Source organism: Ustilaginoidea virens, chromosome 1 (genome assembly GCF_000687475.1).
Source record: "Ustilaginoidea virens chromosome 1, complete sequence".
Taxonomy (NCBI): Eukaryota; Fungi; Ascomycota; class Sordariomycetes; order Hypocreales; family Clavicipitaceae; genus Ustilaginoidea; species Ustilaginoidea virens.
Genome location: NC_057316.1, coordinates 5,725,129 through 5,742,324, shown reverse-complemented (window position 1 = coordinate 5,742,324; position 17,196 = coordinate 5,725,129). Strand labels below are relative to the sequence as shown.

Sequence of the window (17,196 nt, the reverse complement as noted above, 5' to 3'; positions counted from 1 at the left end):
GAGCCTACCAGGCTCGGTACGGGGCGCTAATTTGCGGCTTTTTACACGCTTTTCGTGTGGTATAAGCACTTCAATAGCTGCTCCAATAGCCCTAAGGTTAATAAGGTCAGGATAGTGCTCCGGTGTTATCTGGTCGTAATCCTTTAGTAGCTCCTGATAGGGGCTAGAAGGTCTGTTAGTAACAGCTGTTATATTTACTAGCATAACAACGCCAGTAATTACAGCAGACCAGAGGTTAGATGGTAGCCTTGACCAGGCCATAGTAGCACGTAGTCTATCAGCTATAACCCTAATGGACCGCTCAGCTAGGCCGTTTTGTTCGTGAATATAGGGGCAAGATGTATTAAAAGTTATGCCTTGTTCGATAAGCCAATCACTAAGCATTTTGTTGATTTCATTTCCACCATCATAGTGGAATTCAACAGGCGTTTTGCCATATCTGACCTGTAGGCTCTGTATAAAGCTCTGTAATGCTTTAAATACAACAGTGCCTTCCCTATTAGGTAGTAAGTAAAGCCAGCGGAATCGGGATTTTCTGTCTACTAATATAAGGGCAACAGGTCGTTTGTTATATGGCATAGGTGATATAGCAAAAGTATCACCTTCTATAATATCCAGGCATTTAGCTGGATTTGGAATCGCATCTTTAGAAGGTCTTCTAACCTTCTTAGCCTATATACAGGCTAGGCAGCGAAAATCAGCATCTTTAACCTTATTAAGGTTAGGTAGACCAGGGGTATTAGCACAGGTCTTTTTAAGCAGCTGAATACCTATATGCCCTAGCCGTACATGCCAAATGCCGGCTAATTGTAATAGCTTCTGATATTCTATATCAGCAGCTATAGGGGCAGGAGTAGGGTTAGTAACCTCTACAGGGTCTTCGCTAGTCGTAATAGCGGAAGGTTGGGTAGTAGGGCTAGTAGCCTCTACAGGTTCCTTACTAGTCGCAGTAGTAGGAACGGGGGTAATAGTGGTATCCTCAGGATCACTATAATCAGCAGGGTTAGTAGGACTGGGGACCTCTACTACTATACTATTAGTAGTAGTATAATGACTACAAGGTTGATGTAGCAGTGGTGTGTCTATTCCTTTCTGTGGAAGGAAAAAGCCGTATTTTTCAAAGTTAAAAATGCCGATGCATTTACGGCTTGCTGACCAAAGCTGATTTTTAATTAGTACCCCTTTAGCGGCATAATGCTTTACACCGCTAATAATGTTAATATCCAAGGTAGGAATATATAGGGCATTTTTGAGCTCTATAATACCTTATTTCGTAGGATTAACGCCCTGTAGCACAGTAAATCGTGCTGTGCCCCAACCAGTAGGGGAAATAGGGCCACCACCAGTAGTAATTACAGGCTTATCATCTTTCTCAAAGTGGTGAAAAGTGGTGAAATGTTTCTTATCATTAACAATATGATAAGTGGAGCCTGTATCGTAAAGGAGGGCATCCTTCGGGGTCCTGCCGCCTGATTTAGCACTATAGCTTATAGCTAAGGGCTGGTTATCAGTGGATATAGTGGAAGAAGAATAAGATATATTAGTATCCTGGGTATTATAGTTGCCTATAATAAAGGCCTTAACATCTTGCTGATTACTGCTAGAGTCCTGTTTCTTCTTCTATTACTGCTTCTTTTTCCTATTATTAGTAGAATTATTCTTACTATTATTAGTAGAAGCGGCATTAGTAGACCCTTTATTCTTAGAGTCCTTGGAAGCCTTAAGCTGCTTAGGGTTATTATTAGCAGCCACCTTATTAGACCCTTTAGAACGCTGTTCTTCTAGTAGGTCAACCATAAAATACTAGAGGTTAAATTTGCTACTGTTAATAACACCTTGGGCACTATAAGCCCTAATCATAGAGCGTTGGCGTTCCGTCCAGCGGGTAAATACCCCCTCTACAGCCTATAGATACTGGTTAACTTGGTCGAAAGAGTCGATCTTAGAACCTAAAATTCTGAGGCGAGAAATATAGCTATTAAATTCGCTGTTAAATGCCTCCAAAGTGCCTTTATAACCGGTAAAGGTAAGGGTATAAAAGGTAGGGTATAAGTGTGCCCGCTGTACTTCTGGTGAGTGGCAGTACTGGGCTACTAGCAGAAGGTAGGCTTCCTCTAGGTCATTACACCAGTCTATAGCCTCTGCAGCTTCTTCACCACAGCTATTCTTTAGCATTAGTAGTAGAAGTGCCTGCTCAGACTCATCAAAGTGCCTTGCTATAGAGGGGTCGTTAACAAAGTTAGCTATTTTAAAGGCCCTAAGTTGTATAGTAAGGGCCTGCTTCCACTGGTCGAAATTATAGGGGCTTTTTAGCTTTTGAGATTCCTTAAAGCGGTTGGCAGTCTTCGCTAATTCTTTAATAGCCCCATCACTAATTTGGTTGGTAATAGTTGTTGTTGGTGGCGTTATATAAATAGGCTCTTTACCCTTATATTTTATAGGGGTAGAAGGTTGGTCGATTTCCATAACGTCAGCTTCACTATCATCATTATCTTTAGTAGTAGTCGTCCTAGTAGAAGGTCCAGCTTCAGTGGCTTTAGTAGGCTTCTTATTAGTAGCCTGGGTAGCCTGGGTGTTGTTATTTTGCCTAGTAACTAAGCCCTGTATAAGGTCAGTTAGTATATTCATCTGAGATTTCATATCGTCTATATCTAGCTGTAGCTGTGCATTAGTATCAACTTCAGTATCGGATTCAGGGACCTTATAGGATCCTGACTCTGCTATAGTGGGCAAGAAGGGTTTAAAAATCCGTTGAAAAATGGTGCCGATAGTTGTAATAACAGAGGAATAATTAGCAGAGGAATAACTAGCTAAATAGCTAGCAAAATAGTCGAGTAACTGGTAAAATAGCTAGTAAAAATAGTCGAATAAATATAGTGGCTAGTAGCCTACTATAAAAGATAACCGCAGATTATAGCGGCCGGTCTCAATATAAAAAAGCACAGATGCCGTAGGCGTTGTGCAAGTCCGTATTATAGCGTTGGTATTCAAGGTGCTTATATGGTGCCGTAATATAAAGGTGCCGTAAGTGCCGTAGGTGCCGTAGGTGCCGTAGGTGCCGTAGGTGCCGTGGGTGCCGTGGGTGCTATAGGTGCCGTAATATAAAAGGTGCCGTAAGTGCCGTACCAAAAGTGCTATAAGTAGGAGAGTATAACAGGTGCCGTACAGTGCAGTAGGTGTCGTACACTAGGTGCAAAGGTGTTATACAGTGGTATAGTATGGTAGATATCACACTATAAAATCCGTAGGTGCCGTAGGTTACGCCGAAAATAACGTAAGGTTACGCTAAAAGTGCCGTGAGGTTACGCCGTAAGTTGCCGTTAGGTACGCCGTTGATTGCCGCAGGGTAATACCATAGGTAATAAGGGTAAGCCAAAGGTGATAATAGGTAAGCCGAAGTTAATAAGGGTAAGCCGAAAATACCAAAGGATAGCTATATTAGTAGTACTAATAAGCAAAAGAGACTAAGGGGTGAACACAAAAAGGTAGGGTTAAAACAAAGAAGTAAGAACCCGGGCTCATAACCTATTGCAATTTTCAAGGTCACTATAAAAGCAGAGCCTTACTAGCTAGCTAGATGGCACAAGACTGTCTGCGACCTGTGAACTAATCTTAGTATAAATACTAGATTTTTCACCAAGTCCTAAGACTATACAAGTGCTATAAAGCAAGGCAAGTGTAAAGGCAAGGCAAATATAAGATAACCAGAAACGCAGGGAAGGTGGAAGTTAAGAGGCATATAGTGCATTAACAGACTCGATTGTGCTGCCCTTCTACTATCTAGAAAGAAGGGGAAAAGCTATCCTATATATACACGAAGGAGGGGTGGGCCCAGGCATCCAAGGTAGCCAGTAAGAAAGCTCCCCGTAATACTCGCTATGCCACGTATATAATACGTCAGCAGCCCCACTATATCCAGCCTTTCCAACCACCCTAACCACCGCACTAGTAACTAGTCACCACACTAGTAACTAGCCACCACGCTAGTGACTACCCACCACACTAGTGGACTAGCCACCACACTAGTAGGCCGCCACCACACTAGTAGGCCCACCACGCTAATTTAGCAATGCCACACCTTTTTAGCAAGGCCTACCTTACTTGATATATAGTAAATAATCTACTGAAAATCCTAAGGTAAAAGGCAAAGGCCTAAGGTTGGTAAGACTACCGTAAGTCTAAGAGGCGGTATAAGGGCCAGAAGGTTAGTAGGCCAGTAGGGCATAAGGCCAGCAGCCTAGTAGGCTACTATAGGATTTTAACAATATCTGACCTTTTATATAGCTATCGTATAGAGGATAGATATAGCGGCAAAATAGATAACTTCTTTATACTAAAGGTAGTATCCTTTAAGAGTAAGTACCGCCTTCTAGGACTACCCGATTATACATTCGCTAAAGCTTTTCAAATCATACTAATCGGCAATGCTAAGATATACTACTTCGATAATATCGAACGCATTCGTAATACCCTTACTTTTGACAATATAGTCTATAAAGTCAAGAGCCACTTCGAAAATGAGAGCATAAAGCAATTCTATTTGCATTATTAGAATAGAATAACGCTCTAATCAATTATCGCGAAACATCCTAATAAGTTAAAGCTAGAATGCCTTAATATCCTACTAAAGGAACTTTAGCGCCTATATTATAGTCTTTTTCCCCCCTTTATAGCTAATATAGAGCTTTATCGGTAAGTGCTTAACGCTATAAGGGATACCCCTAAGTATAGCTAGGCTATATATCGCCATGCTTCTATATTCGAAGGCCTCGCCGCTAACCTACGGCAATCCCTCTCTATCTATAAGTCAATTCATACGAATTAATAGCATCATTTCCTTCAATAATAACATTAAGATAATAACGATATTAATAATAATATAGCATTATTTATAGATCGTAGATATAGTTAATCCCACAACCGGTATTAACGCCCCCAACGATACAGACCCCCTTAATAGTAATAATAGAATCGCGCCTTTTTAGTTAGGCCCCATCAAAAAAGATGCTTCGTTTGCAATAAATTAAGATATTAGTTATCCAACCATACTGATAAAGAGCAATAAGAATTAAAGGCACGATAGCTAAAGAACCGCTCTAACTAGACCGCTCCTAATAATAAGAAATTCCGCATTTTCCTATAGGAATATAAAGGGACTGCCGACTAAGCCCTTAAAGATACTGATTTTGATAATATTATTGAAGATATTGAAGTCATAATGGCAGGGGTTACATATTAGGATATAGAGGATGCTATCGCACTATAATTCATAGCCACTCAGTATTTCTTAGCCCCTACGCAAATAGAACCGCTACCTTCTTTATCAATCGAGATATTGCAAGCCTTATAAGATGAATTATGCCGATATGCCTTCCTATAAATTAACCCTTTCCGAATGCCCTCACTAAGTTCTGCCTTTCTAGAAGAAGAACGTTATAGTAACTATACCTTCCGCGGAATCCTCCTAGATACTGGCGCCTCCAGCCTATTTATAGCAGGCATAGGGCAAGCAAGAGCCCTAATAAGAGTGATAAAATCTCTAACGATTGAGTCAACGGATAAGCAGTATACTATTAATTTTAGAGCAGGCTCTGCCATATCTTCTAGTATATTGAATATCCTAACGATATTTAGTAATATCCCCTTCCACGTTCTTAATAGTAATACCCCCTTTCTCTATTCTATTATAGATATGGATAGGATGGGCATAAAGCTGGATAATATTAATAACTTGCTTATCAAAGGGGATATTAAGGTTCTAATTATTAGGAAATAGGGATATCTATAGTGGATTCTTAATGCTATAGATACTACTGCCTTCTACCTCTTATTATAGGAAATCTATTAGCTTTATCGTCGATTTGGGCACCCCTCTATCAATAGGCTCTCTAAATTACTTTAACGGGCTGGTTATAACGATATTGACCGCAATATTATCGAGAGTATTACCTATATATGCTATTAATACCAGATGAACGCAAAGGCACCTAACTGGTTTAAATTCACCCTTAAGGATGACGATACTAGCTAATTTAATTATGAAATTATCGTCGACATCCTTCATATTAATAATCGGCCGATATTATATATCGTAAATGCTACAATAAGCTTCCAGGCAGTTAGGTTCCTCGATCCATAAAGATAGAAGGCCCGAGACGTCTAGAATACCCTCAAAAAATACTAGATCGATACTTACTTTGGCCCGCTAGATTAGATAGTTTACGATACCGGACCCAACTTCGCCTCTGCTAAATTCCATTATAATGCCCGGCTTTTCTCTATCAATATGGATGAAATCCCCATCGAAGCCCACCACAATATTAGTAAAGTCGAGAGATACTACGCCCTATTACGCAGAGCCTATACTATCGTCAATAAAGAAGTAGGCGACCTATTAATAAGGGAATAGAAACTATAGCTAGCTATTAAAGCCGTTAATGATTCTGCTAGGCCTAACGGCCTCATACCCATATTACTAGTCTTTAGAGCGTATCCCTAACTCACAGATAATTCACCCCCTAGTATATCAGTATTATAATATGCCTTAACATTACGAAAGGCTACTAACGAAGCTAGGAAATGCCTTACTAAGCGACAGGTTCGCAATACCCTCGCCTAATAAAACGGCCCGAATATATGGCCTATCCACCAACTACCCCTATAGTCCGATATACGGGTATAGAGAGAAAAGGGTAGATAGCATAGGCTATACCGGCTAATCAGCCTTAAAGGTAAGACCTATATCGTGCAAATGCCATATAGCCCTATTAAGTTCCGATCAACGGTCGTCAAGCTATATAACCACGACCCCGACCGTAATACCGATCCCAAAGATATTATCTATCCCGAAGGCCCGGCCCGCCCTAGCAGGCTAGAAGTTAGGATACCGGCTACAGCCGCACCTCCAGCCGCGATAACACCTGCAGCCGCGATATATCCATCGCCAGCCACTAGCCCTGATCAAGCTAGGCCAATATCACCAGCAAAGGTGGTATCCAACATTATAATCAATAAGGACTAAGAAGAGGCTCTCGTTAATACTATCGCTTCTAATACCATTATTAACGCCTCTTTCCTAACCGCCAAAAAGCAAGCCGACCTATAGCTTGCTAGCTAATTACGCCAGGAAGGCAAGATTACGACCCCTAGAGACCCTTTTAAGCAGTCAGATTATACAGAAATTGAAGCATTATAGGCCTATAATATATTCAGATTCGTTACCTTTGATATTAGTAAATATAGAGCCTAACATCTATTTAACTTACGTATAGTACGAGAGATTAAGGGTAAAGGCATAGATACGCCATATGAGAAATCACGACTCATTATATAAGGTCATAGTAATGATGAAAAGCAATTGATATTAACTTAGTCCCCTACAATCTAACGGGCTAATCAACGGCTACTTATATTATTAGCCCTATTACTATAACGCTCTCACAGCCTATTCCTTTGGATATATAATATCACGCAGGCTTATATGCAATCTTCTATAACCCTCAATCATTTAATTATCGCTAAGCTACCTAAGTAAATAGCATATTAATACCCCGATAATACGATCATAGAAGTAGTTAAGCTACTATACAGAATAGCTGAGGCAGGCACCCACTAGTGGGCAATATACTTTCGGCACCATCGCGAGAAGTTAGGCATAACTATATTAACCTATGACCCCTATTTGCTAATATCCGCCGGTAATGACGATACTGACCGCATTAGCAATATTAACTATACTGACGTTCCTGACCGCGATACTACCATATGCTTTGGTATCGTGGGTATATAGACTAACGATACCCTTAGACTTAGTGATAATACCTTCTTCCAATAGGAGGAATTAGAGCTTACTAAGGCAGGCTTTAACGCCAAGCCTAAGACGAAGCTATCACTAACTATACCCCTAATATTTAATAGGTATATACTGACGGCCAATGCTGACGGTATGATATTACGCTAGAAAGGTTAAAGTAAGAAGATCGCGACTATCGATAAGAATGCGCCCACGGCCTAGTATAATTATATCGAATAACGTGCTCGCGGTGCTTACGTAGCTACGGTCTGCCAGCCTGAGGCGTCTTTCGACCTATCTATCGCGGCATAATATCAATAGCCTAACCCTAAGGATATCGCGAGGTTAAATAAGCGCCTTTAATGGCAGCGCGATAACTAGGATTGTGGCTTACGGTACATCAATTTGGCCCTTACTACAGCTAAGATCTTTATATTTATTGACGGATCCTTTGCCAATAATAAAGATTTAAGCTCCTAGATTAGTTACGTGATTATGCTAGGGAATGAGGCAGATACTATAGATAATGCCTTCCAGCTGACCGGTAATATCATTACTTATAGCTCTATAAAGAGCAAGCGGGTAATACATAGCGCACTTGCTTTGGAGCTATATAGTATAGTGCAAGGGGTCGATATCGCATACGCAATAGGCACGACCCTCAATATGATTACTAGCAGGCTGGGATTGCCGAAGATCCCCACGGTTATATATATAAATTCGTTTTCGCTATACAAATGTCTTATTAAGCTAGGTACTACTAAGGAAAAGAGGCTCATAATAGATATTATGGCCTTACGATAGTCATACAAGCGCCGGGAGATTTATAAGATCTATTAGATCAATAGGAATGATAATCTCGCTAATATAATAACTAAGGGAACGCCTAATAAAGCCCTTAAAACCTTTATCGACCGAAATCAGGCTGTTATACGTATGGAAGGGTGGGTAAAGAGGCCGGTCAATGTCTGACTGCATTTAGAAGGTATTAGTGATATAATGAGTAGCAAGTATGTGGATTTTCCTATGTTTAATATTGTGTTCAATGCGGCCGTTTTTCCTATATTTACTGCTGCCCCTTTTCTGCGATATTCAACATACCGGCTGTACGGTATAAGCCTGTATAAGCCGGCCGCGCGGCGCGATGGCGTTATCGGTAGCATAACCTGCCGAGACCGCGCCGCACTTTTCTTTCTATATGTGCGCCTTACATTATAGCGATTCCGATGTTTGCTTCTATAAAGAGAGAAGCTGCCAGTGTCGGAATCGCTGTCGTAAGGTGCCTAATTGGGCACCAATTGGGCATATTGCGACAGATATGCCGCGCACACCCGATACGCACGATATGGCCACTTTAGCCCCTTTTGCCCCTTTACCCCTAAGCCCGGTAGGGCACGCGGGCAGCCCGGCCCGACTGCGCCGATGCATATGACAGCAGTACACACAAAAAGGCCACATCGTGTAATTACTCTTTTGCTTCCTTTCTTTCCTCTTAGTTAGTCAGTCATAATCAAAGAAGTAATCATACCTTTGACCGGTGACCTCACGGTACTTGATACCACGCGCGCAACCCTACGTACAACTAGGTACCCCTTGATATGACACCAACAAATTTAAAGTGGGGCAGAAAATATAAGGAACAAAGGTAAATACCGCTTTAAGTTATGTAATATAAAAAATAAAATAAAATTATGAATTATCTTGATAAAGATATTTATATTATAAACTTATATTTAATTTAGTAACTTAAAACAACTAAATGCTAGCACGTAAAAAGCAAGATATTATTACTGTGTCTAAAGCGGTAACTCTAGCTGCTAATCCAAATAACTTCAAGTCCAACCCAACGACTATATAATCGAGACAATGCAAATGACGGGAAATAGAATGCCGAGCCTTTTTCTTTGTTTAAATGCCGTTTTTTTCATTTAAGGAATTGCGACAACTTCAAGTTTAGAATTCACTTTATATTTTAGGCTTGTTTTTTTGCTTTTGCCCGAAAGCCCTGTTTGCGTTTTCTGGTTTGAGCTTAGCCTACTTTCTAGTTAGGTTATAATACCCGGAGAATCAGTTTATCCGCCCCTCCCCTTAGACCGCTTACGTAATCGCATTCTCAAGGCCATAGTGTTATTACTGCCTAGGCTTAGACTTTTCACCCTTTTCCCTGCTATTATTACCCACCCACCTTCTATCTACCTACCTACCTGCTTACCTGCCTACCTGCCTAGCAAACGCCCCTCCACCAGGACAAGGCCAACGCGTGAAGCCCGTGAAGCCCGTGAAGCCCGTCCGGCGAGGCGCATCGCGAGTTGACGACGCCCAGCAGCGAGCGTGTTCTCGCCCATAAAAGACTCAAAAAGACAACCCGGGGAGCAGGACGTGAAGGCCTTATCGAGGAAAAACGCGTCGCAGCTTCTCTGCCTAGGGGTTGTGCTTGCCTGCTGCACGACTTCTGGGAGACTTGGCCGCGACTCGTGTGCGGAATCCCTTCCCCATGAGCTTGGCTTTGACGGCGACAGCTCCTCGAGTGGTGATTGACCTTACCCTCGATGAACCTCCGGCGACGCCTCTATCGCCAGCAGCAAGCCCGACGTCACGCGCCGTCATAGTGCCGGTGAAGCACCATGGCCCGGTGCTGCTCTCAGACGGGCCTCCCGCCAAGAAACGACGCGTCGAGATTGGCGACATGGAGAAGTCGCCGGAGCTGAAGTCTTGGGTACGTGAGCACCTGATGCCGCTCATTGTCAAGGCTGTCCAATGGCTGCCAGCTGACGAGTACCGCGTGGAGGATATTGCTGTCCAGGTATGGAAACGAGGCAATGCCTCTTGCCCGCTTGCTCGTGTTTGGTGTTTGGTGTTTGGTGTGCGTGTGCGTGTGCGTGTGCGAGGGCGAGGCCGAGGGCGTTCCTGGGGACCAGGCTAACAATGGTGGTGATTTGTGTGTGGTTTACAGACGGTCAAGACGTTGTTCAAGAGCTCGCCGCTTCTCCAAAAGGGCGATCTGGGCGACATCGTCCTCTCTAATCAGGTCGTGGCTGATTTCGAGGACCGCGCTGCACCGGTGGTGCAACAGCTGGCAGCCCAGCCTGTACGGTCAACCACAATGGCTCCTCCCCAGCACCAACACGACAAGTCAATTGAACTGCCCTGTGCTAACCAGTGCCAATTTCTCTCCCCCTTCCCACCCCCCCCCAACAGCGATATCGCCAGGTCAAACCAAAGCTTGAGCTCACGCCGTCAATGCCCCTTGCCCACCTGCCAGCACAACCCGTCCCTATACCGTCACGGCCACTACTACTACCGTCGCCGCCGACACTGCCGCTGCCCGCAGCTCAAAGTCAACGTTGCCCGCGTCCTCGTCCCCCTGCGGATCTCGACACAACCACGTCGAGTCAGATACCCAGGCCTCGGGCACCGTTGAGGCAAAGACTCCATCGAGCAGCCAAGCTTGACGAAAATACCCCGGCAGGAGATCGCTGGACTTTTCTCAAAGCAAAGCCCTACCTGGATTCCAAGACCCGCGGCGAGATAGCCCGTGGCATCAAGGCTCGCATCCCCCTACCGACAAATGGCGCGGGACTGTCGGTCCCCTACCACGTCGATTTCAGCCCGCGTGAAGTCGCGCAAATGGTGGAGATTGTGGAGAAGACTTTCTGCATGTATGGCATACCCAAGACCAAGGCAGGCTTGGTGCGGATTCTAAACCAGCTGCCCGTTGTTACCGTTCCCAATGTGATTGGCGACTCCATCAGCGGGCGGACTCGTGGGGACGTCTGGAACTTCTTGTCCGACCTCCGTTCCAACACGCTTTGCTCTGGAAGCCCTCGGGTTCTGTCCCTGGAGAAGACCAACCTCCAGGGCCGTGCTCCCAACCGACGGGTCAACCGAGTCCCTGCCTTGCTCTTGGCTCGAGAGACGGAAGGCAACGCTGGCTTTGGCCGGATGCGAAACTACGAGAACTTTCAGAACCAGTTCAAGGTGTGCCACGAAGACGAGCTCCAAGTCATTGCCGAGTTCACCAACTGCGCCGGGGACATCTCTGCCATGTCCTGGCTTCCCGGCGACAAGGTCATGTGCGGCACGACCGCTCACTCGGACGCGCACAACCAGCAATACAACAAGCCCGGCAACCTGCTGCTCTATTCGACCAAGCGTGGCGTGCTGCAAGCGCTTCCCGATCACAGAATCCCGCGACCAGCGGTCGACAAGGGGGAGAACTCGACCGAGGCTATGCGTCAGAGCCAAGACCCTTGGCTCTACTCGTCCGTCGTAGCCACAGACTACGACAAGGCAACGGGCCGTGCCTTCACGTCGAGCTTTGACCGCACGGTCAAGGTGTGGGACTTATCCGGAGATTCCATGGTGGTCACAGCCACCTGGCCCCACCAAGGAAACGTCAACTTCGTCGCGGCTGCCAAGGACGGGTCAGGGCGAGTCGCCACCGCTGCCGATGTGCCCACGGCCGCCATCCGCGTATACACCGTCGACGCGGACAACGTGCAGGACAGTCCGTACCATACCGTGTCATGCACGAGGAACGACGCCGCAGGCTCGGACAAGTGGGCCTACGTCCCGGCGACAATGCATTGGGGTCGCGCCCCGGGCACGCAGCATCTGCTGGCAATAGGCTACTCGCCCCGTAGCTTCACGCACGACGATGCCGACATCCCGGAGGACAAGTTCCATTCCGGCGAGATTTTCCTCTGGGACGCGGCAAGGCGGTGTCAGGTGCCCGTCTTGACCATGACCACGGCCAACGTGTTTGAGATCATATGGCACCCTTGGCTGCCCCGGTTCGTCGTCGCCACCTCGCCGTCGGGGCTCCTTGTCGAGGCCGGAACCCGGACAAACATTCACCTGTTTCAGCTGGACGGCGAGAGGGACGACGGAGCGTACAGCGAGGTCCAGAAGCTCGACTGCCCGGCCTCGGACGTCAACGAGCTCACCATCATGCCCAACTCCCTGCTCCACGCCTACATCACGGCCGGGTGCACCGACGGGCGAATCTACGTCTGGGACACGGCGCAGGGAGACCGCCCGATCCACGTCCTCAAGCACGGCTACCCGTTGGACGACTTCACGTGCGACCGAGAAAAGGAAGACACGGGCGTCAAGTTCACCGCGTGGGGCAGCACCGCGGACCGGTTCTACACGGGATCCAGCGACGGCGTCGTCAAGGTGTGGAACGTGCGGCGCCGGCACCGGCCCCTGATTGGGAACCTCCTCGAAGCGCCGGGCCCCATATCCTGCGGCGCCTTCTCCCCGGACCTGTCCAAGCTCGCCATCGGCGACGCCACCGGCCGCGTCTTTTTGCTGTCCATTGACAAGCGGGACGCGCTCGAAGAGCACTTTGTCAAGCTGCCCGGGACGAATCGGCGGATCCGCCGCCCCCAGCCGTTTACCCCCCACCCCGAACCACCGCCGCCGCCGCCGCCGCCAAGCAGCACCGGCGGCAGCACCGGCAGCACCGGCAGCACCGGCAGCACCAGCCCCGGCCGTGGCGGCACCACACGCGAGACGCCTTCCATCGCGCAGTACTCGCGGGAGAGGTTCCTCCTCTCGCGGCAGCTGTCCCTGCACCCGAACCCCACCATCGGCGCCGTCCAGGGGCCCAAGTACCCCCTGACGGGGCTGTACTGCCTCGCCGCCCACGCCTCGTGCAGCCCCGACGACCCCCTGCTGCCCGAGTACGAGAGGATGCAGCGGTCCACCCGCGACGCCAGCCTCGGCCAACGGCCCCGGCGCATCCGCCGGCTCAAAGACGCCGCGGCGCGCCTGGACCCCGCCGCCGCCGACGAGGACGCCCGCCGCCACGCAGCCAACGCGTCGGCGGACCTGGACCTGGACGCCATCCCGGCCGACGTCATGCAGGACCTGGTCCGCAGCGGAGCGCAGCTCAGCCTCGACGGCGACGAGGGCTGGCACTTTGACTACGACGAATCGCCCAGCTGGCTCGCGTCTGATGTCTGACTGACGGCATGTCGGACAGACCCCCTCCAACCCCCCCCCCCCCCCCCCCCCCCTCTTTGGCCCCCCGGACTTGCCCTTCCGACCATCCGCACACGATGTATCCTCCTTTTTCTCATCGCCATCTGCAGCCACCCGTTTTTCCATAGACCTCTTGCTCTGCCGAAAGTCAGCCCCCCCCGCATTCACACTCGGAGGCGACGCAACCGTCCGCCTCTAACCGAGTCTGTTTTTTGTTTCTTGTTTTTTTTATTTTTCGTTTATTTTTTCTTCTTCTTTCTCTTTTCTACTTCTTCGTCTTGTAGCTAGCTAAAGCTCCTTTTTCGTCTTTTCTCACTGCCTAGGTATTACACGGATCCGTAGAAGTAATATAACATGATGACTCCACCAGAGCAAGACCCCAAGTCGAGAACCAAGAGACCAGACCAAACCGCCGTCGGGGCTGCCTAGCCAGACGCGCCGTTTCTGCCAGAGACGGCTGCACGGCGTGACAGATCAGCGTTGTGCGCTCTACTCGGCGGTGCATCCCACCGGCGCGGTCCGTTCAGCGGACCGTCTTTGTAGCCGCCTGGCAAAACACACACAACACAAACACAATCACACAGAACACGAAACAAACACGCCATGCCATGCCATGCCATGCCATGACAGCACGCTGTCTGGGGCAACTCTCCTCGGTGGCCGTGTTTACCGCCACGTGTCCGTGAACATTGAGTCTTGATTCTCTGCGCCGCCGCTTTCTGGTCAGCCTCATCTACAGCACTCTAAGAAGCAGCAGTCTTTTTTTTTTCCAAGGAAAAAAAAGAGAAAAAAAAAAGACCAAAATGAAAGCAAAGAATTAAAAAAAAAGAAGAAAAAAGACACTGCAGCCCTCCAAGCATCAAAGTTCATGGTTATTCACACATTGGCGTCATCTGTCAGAAATAAGAAAGAAAGGGAAAAACAAAAAAAGGCACGGCCGATCGATCCCCTCTCTTTGACCCTTCCACCCGTCGGGGAGAGCAGGGTAAACAGCCGGATATTCGTAAAGATGCAGATAGGGAGCCTGCTGAATCCACCAGGCTTCAAGCTTTTTCCCCCCATGGTTGAAACGCCGCTTAATGCTTAGCCGAGACCGTGTCCCCGGTCAACTTTTCAACATACGTCTTTGCCCTACATCGCCAGCCGGGTTAGTCAGGGGATTGATCCAAGACGTGCAGTGTAGTGCAGCAAGGGAAGGCGGGAGACTCGGGATCTTTTTTTTTTTTTTTTTTTTTTTTTTTTTTGGAACGGACAAGCAAAGGTACGTACATGTCACCAAAGGCGACCATGCAGATGGTCTGCCAGACACCGAGACCGATTCGTGGCGTCACGCCACGGTACAGGCCCTTGATGCCGTTGTTGGAGTAGATGTACCTGAAGGTGTTGCCAACAGTCATCTTCTTGGGCCGGTTGGGGTCCTCCTTTTTGCTCTGCATCTCGACGCGGATCACCTCAATGGGCTGGTTCCAGGCGCTGAGACCACCGCCGAGCCCGGAGGCGACAACCTTCTCCCAGGCAGAGAGCTTGTCCTTGTCAGACTTGCCGGTGGCGGAGCGGATCCAGCCCTCGGCCAGACGGCTGAGGCCGAAACGGCTGCCCCAGTTGGTCATTTGCCGGATGGCAACGGCGTTGACGCCCTTGTTGATGCCTCTGACGCCCTCTCGGCGGTAGATGTCCATGAAGGTCTGGAAGGTGGACTGCGGCTGGACGCCGGCGGCAGCCATCTTGTGCTTGGTGATCTCGACCGTCTTCATGCAGGTGCAGAAGCCCATGGTGGCATAGGCCTGGGCGACGCCACCGGTGATGCCGCCGAGGATGCCGCCCCCGAACTCCGAGGCACCGGCCGCACGAGCATAGTATTCGGCCTCGGAGGCGACGAAGAGGAGAACGGCACCCTTGGTGGAGGCCTCGATCCAAGCCCAGGGAATGAGGCCCTGATAGACTGCATTGCGTGGAAAACACAATGGTATTAGCATCTGGCGACAGAAGAAGGAGGAGGAGGAAAAGGAAAAAAAAAAAGCACAGCCGATGGTCTCCCAAAAATCCCAGGGCAAGCAACAAAGAGGAAAGTCGGGAAGACGCATCAATTAATCAATTGGGCGGCGGCAGCCGGCAACTTACAGCCGAGAGGGCCGCCACGAGCCCAAATGCGTCCCAGAGCCGTGGCGAAGCCATCACCCCGGTGCGCCGCCATGGTGGTCTTGACGACCTCGAGGGGCTGGCCGAGGGTGGTGACCTCGAACATGTTGAGGCCAGCGCCGAGAAGCAGGTTGGAGAACTTGATGGGCTTCTTCTCCAACGGGGGCTCCGTCAGGGAGGCGGACTGGGCAGATGTGGCAACCATGGCTTTGGGGACTGATTACGCAGAGGGGGCCCTGACCAAGGGAAGAGGGTGCTTCTTCGCGACAAGGGGGGCTTGCGAGGATGTGTGGTGTCGTGGAGGGAGCGAGGAGGGAGGAGCGCTGCTGCTGCTGCTGCTGCTGCTGTCAACCGAAACGAGTATATGTTATGTATACGGGCAAGGTAGGTTGAGAGAGCAAGGGGCGTTTCGCTAACACAGCTGGGAGCAAGTAAGACGAGTAAAGACGAGCAAAGACGAGTAAAGGCAGTAAAGGCAGTAAAGGCAGTAAAAGGCAGTAGTAAAACGAGCAACGTTCGCGAGTCGCGGTCGCAGGCGGGAAAAGGAGGGAGCTCAAGCCTCCCTCCCTCCACCTGAGGTCTGGTCTCCGGCTGGTTGGCAGGTGGGTGGGTGGGTGCCTTGTCGGCTCGGTCAGGTCAGCACGTGCCTGGTTCTCCCGATGCTCCCAGGCTCCATCCAGCCGCGGCTAATCTAATCTTCCGCTGCCCACTGGAGCTTTTTCGGCGGGCCCCAGCCCCCAAGAAAAAAGTCAATTGGGGCCCTCAACACGCGCCGCCCCCCCCCCTCTTCCCCCTTCCACCCAAAGAAAAACTGCGATTGTTGGGGGAATTGAAAGGATCCAGGTGCCCCGGCACCCCGATACCCCGATACATGACATACATGACCCGCCGCCTCCTGTCAAACCACACAGCCTGTTGACAGCTGAGGGCCGCCTGGCACCTTCCCGGATACTGAACAGAGGGATTGTAAAGACCAGTCTGCTGCTTCAGCCAGCTACGCATCTAGACCCGAAGCTCGCATATAATAGAGTAAGCACTACGCTCCATACTCTCAGCTGTACTTTTGTCTTGGGAAAAAAGATTGCTTCGCAAAATCACACATTCGATAGACGCCTGCAAGTAAAGACATCAATCCTCATTACTTGCTATCAGAATAGTCCCAGGCATATTGTACATAAAAGTCTATCGTCAACAACATCTGCTGAGGGACCCTCAGGCTGTCTACTCCCCCCCCCCCCCCCCCCCCAAAAAAAAAAAAACCCTCTCCGGAAGACGGC

At 48.7% G+C, this 17,196-nt stretch overlaps 2 protein-coding genes across 2 annotated transcripts; one reads left to right on the top strand and one right to left on the bottom strand.

Moving 5' to 3' along the window:
* Positions 1 to 10,286: 10,286 nt before the first annotated feature.
* Positions 10,287 to 13,762, top strand: UV8b_01310 (uncharacterized protein; the record flags this gene model as incomplete). The annotated part of the gene is made up of 4 exons (XM_043138808.1): positions 10,287 to 10,508; positions 10,581 to 10,595; positions 10,746 to 10,880; positions 10,991 to 13,762. 4 exons carry the CDS (start codon positions 10,287 to 10,289, stop codon positions 13,760 to 13,762), a joined length of 3,144 nt encoding a protein of 1,047 aa, XP_042994742.1.
* Positions 13,763 to 14,856: 1,094 nt separating this feature from the next.
* On the bottom strand, positions 14,857 to 16,124 carry UV8b_01309 (uncharacterized protein; the record flags this gene model as incomplete). Its single annotated transcript, XM_043138807.1, has 3 exons — positions 14,857 to 14,911; positions 15,050 to 15,722; positions 15,902 to 16,124. The coding sequence occupies 3 exons, from the start codon at positions 16,122 to 16,124 to the stop codon at positions 14,857 to 14,859; spliced, it is 951 nt and encodes a 316-aa protein (XP_042994741.1).
* Between the last annotated feature and the right edge of the window lie 1,072 nt (positions 16,125 to 17,196).